The sequence below is a fragment of the Corythoichthys intestinalis genome, chromosome 15, assembly GCF_030265065.1.
Source record: "Corythoichthys intestinalis isolate RoL2023-P3 chromosome 15, ASM3026506v1, whole genome shotgun sequence".
Lineage (NCBI taxonomy): Eukaryota > Metazoa > Chordata > Actinopteri > Syngnathiformes > Syngnathidae > Corythoichthys > Corythoichthys intestinalis.
In genome coordinates this window covers 15168343-15182642 of record NC_080409.1, presented here as the reverse complement: position 1 = coordinate 15182642, position 14300 = coordinate 15168343, and the positions used below count along the sequence as shown (strand labels likewise).

Below are 14300 nucleotides of genomic sequence, written 5' to 3'. Positions count from 1 at the left end.
ATTACCCTGGCTGTGTTTAACGATGCGAGTGCACCTGATGGGCATTTGCGAAGTTTGCTATGTCCTGTTCGGATGCTGGAGCACTATATTGGTGTGACTGCGAGCACTTGTAAGTTGGATGCTCTTTTTGTATGTTTTGGTGTCAAGACAAAGGGCTGCACGGTCTCGAAGCAGCGACTGTCACATTGGGTTGTCGAAGCTATTCTGCAGGCCTATGAGTCCAAAAGTCTTCGGCCTCCTCGAGTCTCGTGCCATTCCACAAGAATAATGGCAACTTCCTGGGCGGCGCTGAGAGGTGTTCCACTGAATGACATCTGTTCTGCCGCAGCATGGGCATCGTCTTGTACGTTTGCCCGCTTCTACAGAGTGAATGTGGCAGCTCCTCACCCGGTGGCTTCAGTGGTGCTGTCGGCTTCCTCTCACCGCATCTGAAGTGTCTACGTGACTATGTTGGTATGTGGTCATCCAGGTGCTAAGCACCGCCCTCTGGCGGTCAGGAAGAATGAAATTGAACGAGAGTAACTTCTGTAACTGGGGTTCTAGGAGTTCCGGATGACCGCAAGAGTTGCCTGTCACTCAGACTCCCTGCGAGTACATTCCGAAAAGGAACTAGTGCTGGGTGAGCATGTGCCTTATATTGGCCTGTGACGTCACCCAGGTCACGCCCACTGGCGTGAATTTGTTGGCATTTTATTCTCGACCTTTGTGCTGCGCACACGTAGATATCCAGGTGCTAAGCACCGCCCTCTGGCAGTCATCCGGAATTCATAGAACCCCAGTTACAGAAGTAACTCTCGATTTCGTACATGTGAACTTTGATCTGGTTACAGGTCACAGTTCTCATTTTTGTGGTACAGTAAATCCACAATTCTGAATAAATTCTGGCCAAGGTCGGTAAATATTAGCAGTGGACCTCTCTTTCTACTCACAAACTAAACACTATGCATTTTTACAGCACGAATATTTAAAAAAAAAATGAATTAAAAGTCCAACATGTGTACGTTACAGTTCTCTAATGGTTTACTCATGTTATAGTTTATTGTCTCAGTGACCTGTTTGCATTAAAATCACTAGATGTTTTAAAATCACTTCACTGTTGTACTTATTTTACTCGAGCTAATTAATCAAGTTATTGTTTACTGTATTTAACTCATTCACTGCCAATGACAGTGATGGACGTCAAATTCATTTGATCTTGGAAAAATATTTTAAACATGTATTTAATTTAAAATCAAAAGCATATATTTATTAGATAAAGAATTAAATAAAAATATCCTTTTTAAGATACCTATTTTAAAAGAATCATTTCAAATTAAATAAAAAGAAAAAACATGTGAATTTTCATTTTTATTTAATTTTTGAAATCATTTTATATTTCGAGATATTTTTCTAAATGTTTATTTTTGAGTAAAAAAAAAAAAAAAAAAAAAAAGCCCATGAAAAGCTCTATTGATGATAACAGACTTATGACCGTGTAGACTAGAAGGGCTGACAGAAGTTGTCCGATCACTGCCATTCCTTCCGGTTTTAATGAATAGCGTACGGCACGAATGCTATTTTTAGACCGCAAGGCTGCGTGACGTCGCCATCGTAAACCGGAACGGGATCAACATAGAAGCTCGCTCGCATACAACCAATCTAGTACGGCTTGCTTTCTGCCGGTAGTCTTTCAAAAAAGAACATGCAGAGTAAACACTGCTGCTATGGAGCTTGTCGAAACGGCTCTAGACATTACGACCGTCCACATACGAAGGATGTTTTCTTCATACGTTTCCCGAAGCCAAAAACTCAAGAGGGAAAAAATGTGAACAATGGATCAGCTTGTGCGGACGTCCAAAAGACCAGTTTAACGCAAGCAAGGTGAAGCCATTCACCTTCATTTGCAGTAAACATTTTGTTGGGGACCATGGTCCTACAGATCGACAATCCTGATCCATGACCTGCCTCGAAGAGGTTAGCCATTTTGATATTTTTACGTATTTTTTAGCGTAGCGTTTTGCTGTGCTACTTCTGTCTGACAATGAATGACCTGAAAAAAATTAAAATTTTATTTATAAATCACAAGTCATGTAGGCCTATTTTTCTAAAATACGGATATGGCCTTGGTCTTTTTGTAGTAAGCCTGTTCATGCCTACAGGTAGGCTTAAGATTTAACAGCTTTACCTTTTCTGTTGTAAAGACACAACCTTAGTAAGGGGGAAGTGTAAATAAATTAATAGAATTAGGATTTATTATTAATGAAAAATAAAAGTGTTCGTTGGCTGTCACTGAGTAGCATTTGAGATTGCTACACATAATAGCAATATAAATTACCCCCAAGAACGGTCAGAGACGTGAGACAACCAGAGGATATAATATATAAGAAAGACAGGGCATATGGTGGTAAAGGTTAGCATAGCTTGTTGAAACAGGAGAATGTCATCGTCAGTGTTGTAAGGCAATGCACACAAGAAAAAGGTGTCGATAAAAAAGCTGCCTCTGGATCAGGTCGGCTCTTTTTTCAGCCCTCGACACTACAGCCATCTCTTTAACTGAACATTTGTATGTTCTTCCACATCTTTACCAGTGAATTTGGCACCAGCGACATCATTTTCGGACGGAATTGGTAGGTTTACCTCAGTAAACATCTTGTTCGTACACTACTTACATGCATCTAGCATGAGGGACAAATGGGAGTGTGACCCGCCTAGCAACAGTTGCTAACATTATGAATATTAATGAGCAAAGGTGACGTGTTACGTGCGGTACGCTATTGGACATCAATCGTGGTCAATGGCAGCTCATGTTAATTTGTAAAATAACATCATCAGACTAACCTGAGTGCCCAAACACAGAGGCCACGCAGTCGCCAGAGTAGAAATCAAAGATGTTGATGCTCTTGTCCGAACAGGAAGTGGCGACGTAGAGGCCCGAAGGGTCGATCTGCACCTGAGGACCCAGATGGAGACAATGAAGAGGAGGAGCTTTGTCCTGTCTCCACGGCGACGTCCCACCTTGATGAGCGTTCCGTCTTCTCCTTGAGATCCTTTATACATTTTCTTCTGTTTGCTGTTGTTGATGTTGAAGATCCTGTGCAAGTATTGCCGTTATTATCAAGGTTGGAGATGCGTGACAAGGGAGAGGTGATGTCACCTGATGCTGCGGTCCTGGCAGCCGACAGCGGCGTACTTCCCGGTGGGCTCTATGTCCATATCGTACAGTGTGCTCTTCCTTACCACGTGATGCGTTCGAGTGAACTCCACGCCGCCTTCGCCGCTCTCCGTCTGAGACCAAGAAGAGGTCAACTAGGTTAACGCGCTGACAGGATGTGATGTGATCAGCATTTAAAGAGCGTGGAGCCACCTGTCGTCCGGTGCGGAAGTAGACACTTTTGTCGGCGCCGCAGCTGATCAACCGCGCTTTGCCCTCGTTAGCTGCCAGACGGGAAGGAAGCCACGACGTCACGGGTCACCCGACGGAATCGAGGGGGTCAAAGGTCACTGACCTGCGAATCTGACGGCCGTGATGGAGGACGAGTGCTCGTCCAAAGTCTGGACAAGCTGGTAGTCACGCGCGGCGTCTAAAACGTGGATCAGTCGGTCCCGACTGGCCGTAGCCAGGAACTGCACACCTGATACACAAGTGGTCACGTGATACATGTTTTAATCTTTTCGCTTTGTAATGAATTTTTAATTTGTTTTTGACTACTTTTAACTCATTGAGTACTATTGATCGTGATAAATGTCCAGTCCATTTGGATGGTTGGAGTTCGAATGTATTCCATGTCTACTGAAGGTGAGAACTTTAACATTTCAACCAGATAACTTTGACATATTTAATGGTCTTAATTTCATATTTAAACATGGAAAATTTCAAATTTCAACTTTATAAATAGTGCATCTTTAACAGGCTTAATATTTTAACATGAGAAATTTCACCTTTTGAGATGATTTCACATCTCAACATGACAAAGTTAACATCTTTAACAGGCTCAAGGGCTGTATACATGGTGATGCTGAGACACCAAGACACAGCAATTGTGTTGCGGAATGGCCACGCCTTTACAGTTTACACGTGACAGCGAAAACAGAACGCGATGACGCAAACTCTTGATAACAGCCTGCAGAGCGGAATGATTCGATTGCGAGGATTGCTCCGTAACCATATGACTGGAAAGCTCTCGCTCCGATGACGCCAGCACTCACACAAAGTCACTTTTGGCATGCGAAGTCGCTGTTACTCAACATTCAAAACAGCAATCTTGGTAGAACACTGGCTTTAATTTACTGTTTCAATAGTATTTCCAATTCAAATATATTTTATGTTAACGTTGCCTTTGAAACAAAAGGACAAAAACGCGTCATTACTTGGAGTGGGCGGGTGTGATGTCTTCTGGGCTGAGGAGGTTGTTGTCAAGGAAGTGCATCATTGGCTGTCGCCTTGTAAAACTGCACTGCCCCTGAGAGCCTGGCATGCATACTATATCGCTTTCACGCGGAATTGTGACATCTTTCGAATGGAGACGGAACCATGTAAATGCAAACATGAAATGTGTCGTATTCTCGGAGCGTGACCATGTAAACCGTGCCTTGATTTCACCTTTTAACAAGATAAATTTCACATTTTAACATGAGAAATTTCAACCTGATGAATATCATATCTTAAACATGAAAAATTGCATATTTTAACTTTACAACTCATAACTCAACTTGATAAATTTGACATCTTTAAGGGGCTTAACTTTGCGTTTCAACTCCAGTAATTCTACATCTTAAATGGCTTAATTTCACATTTTACCATGAGAAATTTCAACATAATAAATTTCTTCTTAAACATAAAACATTTCATATTTTAACTTAGAAAATTTCACATCTCAACTTGATAAATTTGACCTCTTTAACGGGCTTAATTTTGCGTTTCAACGTGACAAATTTCACATTTCAACATGATAAATTTAAAATATTCAATGTGATCGATTTCGTCGTTCATCGTCGTCATCTAGACTTCATAAATGGTACATTTTTAATGGGCTTATCCTTTTAAAATGACAAATTTTCTGAGATTATTTCACATCTCAACATAAATTTGAATAATAAATCTTTAACAGGCTTAGTTTCACGTTGTATCGGCTTAACTTCACATTTTAACGTAAGAAATTTCACATTTTAACATGAGAAATTTCAACCTGATAAGTTTCCTATCGTAAACATGAAAAAATTTATATTTTAACATGAGAAATTTCGCATCTCAATTTAAAAAATTTGACATCTTTAACGGCTTTAATTTTGCATTTAAAAATGAGAAATTTCATATTTTAACCTGATAAATTTGACATCGTTAATGTGATCAATTTCTTGCTTTAAATTAAGGAATGTGACATCCCGACTTGATAAATTCAACATATTCAATGGTCTTAATTTCATTTCTAAACATGAAAAATTTAAGATTTGAACTTCATAAATAGTACATCTTTAACGTGCTTATCATTTTAAAATGAGATATTTCACGCTCCGAGATTATTTCACATCACAACATGATAAATTTGCAGATAAATCTTTAACAGGCTTAATTTCACATTTTATCTGCTTAATTTCACATTTTAACTTAAGAAATTTCATATTTTAACATGAGAAATTTCAACCTGCTAAATTTTATCTCTTAAAGATGAAAAATTTCATATGCTAACTTGATAAATTTTACATTTTTAACAGGCGTAATTTCACGTTTTAACATGAGGGATAGGCTCCAGCACCTCCGCGACCCTCGTGAGGAATAAGCGGCATGGAAAATGAATGAATGAATGAATGAATTTCAAATCTTTAGTAAATTTCACATCTTTAAAGTGATAGATTTGACATCTTTAACGAGTTAATTTGCCTTTTTACTAGTGGTGTCAACAATAATCGACGCGGCGATGCATCCCGATGCGGGGCATGGATGATTCGGTCCGATGCGGGCAACAAGCCGAATCGATTCAGCGCATTTTAAAATATATAAGTACGTTAAAAAATCTTCCCTGCGCAATTCCGGTGATGCAATGGATTTGGTTTCCCCATTTGTATTATTATTGTCATGTTTCATTTTTTACACACTGCATAACTCTGGTCAAGTTTCCCACCAACCTCATAGAAGCCAAAATGTCTCCAGATGTCAGCTTTCAATGTCTTAGGTGCATCAAGAATCTTTCTTGCTCCCTCTTTCTCCACTTCAGCCATTGTTATGTTATGTCCTATCTCTTAGAGGTTAGATCTTGTGCCCGAACCCGAACGGGTCGGGCCCAAAATGTTAAGCATTCACGTTCGGGTCGGGTCGGGTCGGGCCGCCCCGCGCCAAACTAATAAATTATTTAAAAAAAAAAAAAAAAAAGGGATAAAACCGAGAGCAGGCTCTCTGTATTGTGCATTTGCTTGTGCACTCACATGAAGCAGTGGCGCTGCCCGCTTTTTCTTCTTCTCCTCCGCTGTGGCGCTTGCGATTCGTTACGAAAGACACTTTTATTTATGCACACAAAGGCAACACAAATGTGATCCTTTTGAATCCTCTCCTCTGTGTGTCTGCAAACTCGTTTTTTTTTTGTTTTTTTTTTTATATTAAACATTCCCAGCGTTATTTCGTTGGGTAATGATTTTTTAATGATCACAAAAATTTGTAGACTATTTAAACATTAAGAAAACTTGCGTTTTTTTTCTGCCAACTGAGAATTCGTTACGAAAGACAATTTTTTATGCACACAAAGGCAATACAAATGTGATCCTTTTAAATCCTCTCCTCTGTGTGTCTACAAACTCGTTTTTTTTTTTTTTTTTTTTTTTTAAATATTAAACTTTCCCAGCGTTATTTCGTTGGGTAATGATTTTATAATGATCACAAAAATATGTAGACTATTTAAACATTAAGAAAACTTGCGTTTTTTTTTTCTGCCAACTGAGAATTCGTTACGAAAGACACTTTTTTATGCACCCAAAGGCAACACAAATGTGATCCTTTTGAATCCTCTCCTCTGTGTGTCTGCAAACTCTTTTTTTTGTTGTTTTTTTTTTTATTAAACTTTCCCAGCGTTATTTCGTTGTGTAAATGATTCTGTAATGATCACAAAAATATGTAGACTATTTAAACATGAAGAAACATGCGTTTTTTCTGCCATCTCGAAGAAATGAAAATAAATTGCTGCTGCGTTTTTTTTTTCTTCGCGTCACTCCAAGCCGGGTCGGGCTTCAATACCAGCGGGCCGTGTCGGGTCGGGCTGGATTTTTTAGGCCCCATCTAACCTCTACTATCTCTCTGCTCTCTCAATTGCAAAAAAAAAAAAAGATATTTCCTCATGTTGAAACAGATTGTTATGGCTGCTAAAATGCTGCTGCACTTCATTTTAATTCATTATTTTTTATTGTTATGTGGTAGTTACTGATTGCATTTCTAAGTTGATTTCACATATATAGTGGGTTAGGCCTACATTTTACTTTTGTTCTACATTGCAATTTAGTTGGATGTTTTGTTTGCAACTGAACTGATCCCTGGATTGATATTGCGATAAAGATGCTGCTGCACTACAATATTTTCTTTGTCGCTTTCTTTAATATTTACTTGAATATTTTTATCGATGGGTTGTTGCGACTAAAATACAGTGACTGTTATTACTGATTTTGCACAGGAGTTCAGATGTTGCACTGTGTGAAAGGCTTCTACTGTGTGTAAAAAAAAAGAGAAAGCCCTGGTCTCATTCAAAGCACCAATTAAATGCTGTGATCTTTTTTTTTTTTTTTTTTTTTTTTAATATATATACAGTACTGTGCAAAAGTCTTAGGCAGGACACCTGCCTAAAACTTTTGCACAGTACTGTATATATATTTTTGTAATTATTAAATTTATTAGGATCATGGAAGCTTCCACTTGGTGAAAATATATACATACAGTACATCCTGTATATACATAATATAATAAAAATATACAGTACTGTGCAAAAGTTTTAGGCAGGTGTCCTGCCTAAGACTTTTGCACAGTAATGTATCTAAAAGTATTTTCATTTGACTTCAACCAGGAGTGACACAAGAGGCAATAAAAAGTTGTTTAATGTCTGACCGCTTGTGTTGCCTCATGATTCACGAAAAATATGCTTTGCTTTAGAATTTTAATGCATCCCAGGCTTTAAGGCATCGCGATGCATTGCCGAATCGAATCGTGACCCTCTGAATTGAATCGAATCGAATTGAATCGTGGCCCTCCGAATCGTAATCGAATCGAATCGTGAGGGCAGTACCGATGCACACCTCTACTTTTTACTGTGCGAAATGACACAATTCAACCTAATACATGTCAGGACAACTGAAAATATTGATAGTTCGCTGCCAGCCCCTCTCTGTTCATATGCATTGGACTTCTATTGCTGTCAATGGCATCCAACTAGTTTATGAAAATAGTGCAGGCTAGTCACCTGTGTCACTTTTGGAAAAGTCAAGGGAGAGAATTTCGCCGTCGTGAGCCTGAACGTTGACGATCTCCTCCATGGTGTTCACGTCGTGCACCCTGAGATGCACACGGGCGCGTCATGAATGACAGGGTATGCACTTCCTGTTCGCCGAGCGGTGCGGTCACTGACCTGAGGACGCCCACGCGGTCTCCCGAAGCCAGGTGTCGCCCGTCGGGACTGACTCTGAGGGAGCGAACGCCGGCCCGGTTCTGGTCGTTGGTGGGTGCCTCGAAGGTGTTGGGCCCTGCCTTGTCGCCGGCCGGTGAGACGCTGTCGATGTCGAGGAGGCCGGATGGGTTGTCTTCCACGTAAATCACCTTGTGCAGATCCTAAGGGGTCGGAGGTCAGCATTAGCATCAGCCAGCAACACTTGCCAAGGTTCGTTGAGTTTTAAGTCTAAAAAGCATAATCTACAGAATGTGCCTATTTATTATGGTCATATTACTCTATTCCTTCCATATACACAATCTGCACATAGTTCCATTAATATGGTAATTTATGCATCTAACTAACCCTGTGATAGGCATTTGAGTAGACACTTCCGCGAAGCAAATTCGGGAGATATTCTGCATTCCCAAGTTGGAAAATCGTTCTGATGTGTTGTAAAGTTCTAATGTGGAATAAAAACACGGTTGCTAAAAAGAATAGTAGCCTATTTTAATGCTTTAACGATACATCACAAGTTGAGTGACTATTTGCCGCTTTTTATAGACACCATGTAATAGTGATTCATTTTTTCGATTGCTCCAACAACACGAGAATATAGCATCAATATTACGTTGCGTGTGCCAATCAAACGGTCAAACGGCCATGGAAATAGGCGACCAAACAAACATCGACGGTGCAGTTGATGTTTGTTTGGTCGCCTATTTCCATGAATTGAGAATTTAAATGGTTCAATTTTACTCGTTAATGATCTAAACTGATAGATTAGCAATGTGATTGTGCGTGCGTGCGTACATGACTAAGGATGTTGTTGGGGAAGCGGCGAGTGTCCACGTTCCACACGCGTATGGTGTTGTCCGATGAGCACGACAGGAAGCACCCACGTGCGAGAGCCGTCTTCCCCACGTCTCCTCCGTCTTCGGGAAACACCTGCAGGCGACATGCGAGGCTCTCGTCATCTGGCGTCCACCCACACCGAACCTGCCGGCGTTGCGCCGACCTCAAGGCTCCACACGCAGGAACCGTGGTAGAGCGCCGAGTAGAGCTTGCCCACGCGGCGAGGGTCTCGCAGGTCGCCCACGTCCCACACGTAGACGCTGTGATCGCTGTACACGCACGACAGCCAGCCGCCGCTTGGGTCGTAGGTCAGCGCCACTGTGTCCGGGTAACGGACGTCGGGACGGGCGCAAAACAGACCGCTGGAGAGGAACAAAAGGTAGAGAAGTTATCAGGAATAGTGGTGGGAATCATTGGGCACTTCCTGATACGATTTGATTTGCGATACAAAGCTAACGACAAAGGTGGGTAGCTAAACGCTTTACTCAAGTAAGATTAGCATTACCTCCTCATTACATAGTTGGTGAATTCATGACCTGCGTATGTAACTTCTGCATAGTAGTAGTTACATAGTTACACACTACTACTACTACAAGGAACTAACTACTAGAGTTGGGAATCTTGGGGCAACTAACGATTCAATTACGATTCAGAGGCTACGATTCGATTACAAATCAATTATTGATGCACCCCCCCAGCTATAGGTTGCTTTTAATGTTTTGTACATTAGTTACAAAAATTGTACAAAAATCCTCTCAGGCTTAAATAAACTACTATATCAGTATCAAGTTAACAGTTCCAAACAGTAAATAAAATACTCAAGGCCCCATTCTGTATCAGCAGCTTTAAACTACATTCATTTAATTTAATGTCGTGAATCAACTGTTAAAGTTGTTAAAATTGCTCCCTTTATTCCATAATTTCCCTCCTGTCTACTTTCGACATGTTAAAGTTTTAAAACATTTTCATCATTTAAAGACATATTCAAGTCAAGATTTTGCCGATTTAGGAGTATTTTAGATAAAAAGTTCCTTAGGTCCGCTCAGAAGGTTCGCTATAACAGCCTCCTAGAAAAGTCTACTGCTTTAAGATGGCGGCTGTTTACGAACGCCGGCAATTCTGTCAATTCCCATCTAGTTTTCTATACATGTTCTAACGCTGCCGAGTCTGTCATTTGCGTCTAGTTTTTAATACATGTGATATCTACCGCAGCATCATCTGGGCGTAGTTTGTAGCGGCTGTCAGCCGCAGGGTAGTATTATTGTTTTGTTTTTGTTTTTATCTAGCGCCATGAGTTGAGCCAGAGCCGTGAGTTGAGCATGGGATTTACTCTCAGTCCGCTCCTCATTGTGTCCCGAAGACTGCGCTGACTGTGATTTAGTTCCGCTTTACTTGGTATATTTCAATAATCGGAATATGGATATTTGTGAATCGTTCTCAAATCTTCCACGGCCGAATCGTGAATAATCTAAGAATCGGAAATTTCGTACCCCTCTGCTATCTACCATTTAGTAATGTATGTAACGTCAAGGTTGCTAAGTCTTTGCGCCTGTGAATAGTGCGATAGCGCAAAAACTTGTGGGTACATCTTCCGAGTGGTGACTGTGACTTTACATAGTTGGTGAATTCATGACATTGCGTGAGTGTTCTGTTAAAGTACTGTATACAATTTATAGTGTTAAAGCAACACTATGGTCAGTGCTTGGTCAGTTTTGGTCAATTTTAACAGCGCAGGTGGACAAAAGCGGTAACGTTTTTCCTTAAGGAAGATTTCCCATGAGGACCAGCGCACAGTGTCGTAAAATCCTGTGGATTGAATCACATTTCTGTTTCCAGCGGCTTTGTGAAAGATGAATATGGGAAAGGGGGAAGTGACGTATGCCGTAAAGCAGTCAGCACATTTGTAGTTTTTTTTTGTGGCAGGGTTCCTGCCACCCTCCACAAAGTTGATTAGTGCTTTACAGGCCCCCTCAGGCCATAACAGCATTGTCAATCAACTAGCTGTTGACATATCATCACAGATGATATAAAAATATTTTATAAAGGTTCCCTCGTGTAGCTTTAATGTAAAATACTTTTCCATTCATGCATGCCCCCCCAATGCCCTGATGAATGCACAAGAGCCCTGACATTTTAACTCAGACTGTCCCCGAAAAAAAGCCTGATTTCTTTCATTCAATAAAGAGGGTATGGGTCAAAACAATTTGGGCAAACACACGCCTGTGCATGTCCACGCGCGTCCCCACGGCAGCCGCCTAGCATCCGCTTGGCACAAACCCTACACATGCAAGCCAGAACCTGTCCACAATTTACCACAGATTCTGCAGACAATAAGAAGAGACTGCCTTGACCCCAGAACGACCCCAACTTAATTCTGATGCTCATACAAGCATGCGTACCATGCACGAGCTTATCACTACGGCTGTAGTTACGCTCTCGGCCGAAAGTGGCAATCGCCAGTATAAAAGTGATAATTTCCATATAGCACCTTTGACAAACACACAAAACAGTGAGCCAAACTTGATCTGCCTACTTAACTACATTTCACAAAAGCCAGAATAAATTTTCATCAAATATTCATTTAAGAGCGTTCAAAGAGGAGTTGCCGACCCCTGGTCTATGAATTTGTTTCTTTTCAGTCTAATCCTAGTTGGACTTCGCTCCATGATTGAGCGGCTTTTCATTCTGAAGGATGATGTTGTCAACTGAGTCTGAGGTTAAATAAAAGGGTCTCTTCCCAATTTCAAAATATAGTAGAATTAGAATCAAAATCGTAATTAAACAGTTCATAGGAAACAGTAAACTGAATGTTTACAAGCAGCGACAGAGCGCACGGCCAGCAAAAGTTGCCCATATTTTTGGTATTGTCAGAACTCTTCTTACCTGGCGTTGGTCACTGCGGCGACGTCGGCGCCCAGGAAGTGCGGCCGCGGCAGTGTGCACAGAAAGTGCAAAGAGTGTGGGCTAAAGGCACGCACCGTGCCGTCCGAGCAGCCGCAGAAGATCAGCTCGTCCGTCACGCACAAACACGTGGCCTGAGATGCCTGCCGGCACACACACACAGGAATCATGTGATGTCACTTGACACACAACAATGGGGAGCCGAGTCGGCCAACCGGGGGTTGTGGGCGTGGCAGAGTGAACAATGGCAGAGACATGTAAAAACAAACTAAAATGCTAATTAAATGTTGACGATGAGTAAAAACTTGAAAGAGTGAAAAGACGATGCACTTGAAACTTTAAAAATGCCATTAATAGAAGTCTGACTGGAAAAAAACTGAATGAAAAATTGTGAGTAATTATAAAGGGAAATAAAAACGTGAAAACATCACAAGTGAAAACATGTGTACATGTAGGCATCGACTAATCGACAACTAATCGATCATCAAATTAATTGACAAATATTCTGAAAATTCATGAATCTTGACCGAAAAATGTCCAAATCCTCAATTTGAGGCTTATAACAGAAAATATTTTGTCTTAAATTATTTCAATTTATTTAAGTTACCGTGGTACATCCTCGACATACGATTGCATTGACATACGATCCTTTCGTCATCAGACGTAAAATTTGACTCGTCACTAGTCTCGAAATGTGACGACATTCTCGAAATACCACGATTTATGACAGCATCACAATTTCATTGTTTTCCCGCAAGACGGACGCACGGCGTATTTTCTAAATCAACATGGGTCTCAAGGTTACTGCAGGTGGTGAAGAAAGGAAAAAGGTGACACTTACCATTGAAATTTAGAAGGTAAATGATGGAAAAATATGAGCGTGGTGTGCACATCAGTGAACTGGCTTGACAATCCGGCCGGAATATGTCTACGTTCTCAAGGACGGCTCTCTTTATTATTGTTATTATTTTAACATCGTCAAGAAGTCGCCAGCCTCATCAGGTTTTTAATCATTTATTTCAGAACTTGTGCAACACAACACGGCTCCTGTGCGCTGTCCCCGACGCGAACAACAACAGAAGATGGAAAGAGTAAAAAAACTGCCGCATCTCTTTCACTCCCTCGTCAGTCACACTGTGCATTTAGGAGCAGCATGCAAAACACAACCGCCACATTAGAACCCAATTCCTTACATTATCATGTATAATATATTATACAGTGGTATGAAAAAGTATCTGAACCTTTTGGAATTTTCACATTTATACATAAAATCACCATCAAATGTGATCTGATCTTTGTCAAAATCACACAGATGAAAATACAGTGTCTGCTTTAACTAAAACCACCCAAACATTTATAGGTTTTCATATTTTAATGAGGATAGCATGCAAATAATGACAGAAGGGGAAAAATAGAGTGGGGAGAACAAGTATTTGATACACTGCCAATGGGATAACCCATTGGCAGTGTATCAAATACTTGTTCTCCCCACTATAAGTGAACCATCACATTTAATATTTTGTGCCCCCCAGTTACTTTTTCATACCACTGTAAATCCGATTTTTATTTATAATTAATTTGTTTTGCGATGTGTTATTGCGATTTCTAATTGTATCCTTAGAATTTATTAGAGATTTGGCATAGATTTTTAGGCTGTAGAACGAATTAAATCGAATTATAATGTATTCTTATAGGAAAATCCTGCTCGACATACGGCCATTTCGACATACAGCCCAGGTCCTGGAACGAATTAAATTTGTATGTAGAGGTACCACTGTATTTAAATATGTTTTTGTTAAGCAAAAGGGGGAAAAAAACGGTAAATATCCTCTTATTTTTATTGGGTTTTTTTTTGTTTTTGTTTTTTTAATAAAAAGGAAAATAGTGAATATTCCCTTTAATATTTATTTAAATTGTTCATTAATACTTAATTTTATCTATTATTAACAA

At 40.3% G+C, this 14300-nt stretch overlaps 1 protein-coding gene across 3 annotated transcripts in view; it reads right to left on the bottom strand.

The window, feature by feature from the left end:
- Positions 1-14300, bottom strand: part of mapkbp1 (mitogen-activated protein kinase binding protein 1) — a 51670-nt gene that overhangs the window by 22449 nt on the left and 14921 nt on the right. For all 3 annotated transcript variants that reach the window (XR_009067158.1, XM_057859523.1, XM_057859524.1), the window contains 10 exons: positions 12333-12493; positions 9613-9811; positions 9408-9542; positions 8577-8776; positions 8412-8503; positions 3486-3611; positions 3344-3414; positions 3134-3264; positions 2995-3070; positions 2818-2929 (listed from right to left, as the gene is read on the bottom strand). Coding sequence is in view for 2 of the 3 variants with exons in the window: in XM_057859523.1 (XP_057715506.1) it covers positions 2818-2929; positions 2995-3070; positions 3134-3264; positions 3344-3414; positions 3486-3611; positions 8412-8503; positions 8577-8776; positions 9408-9542; positions 9613-9811; positions 12333-12493 (1303 nt within the window). In the remaining variant the exon portion in view is untranslated. The remainder of the gene's footprint in view (positions 1-2817; positions 2930-2994; positions 3071-3133; positions 3265-3343; positions 3415-3485; positions 3612-8411; positions 8504-8576; positions 8777-9407; positions 9543-9612; positions 9812-12332; positions 12494-14300) is intronic.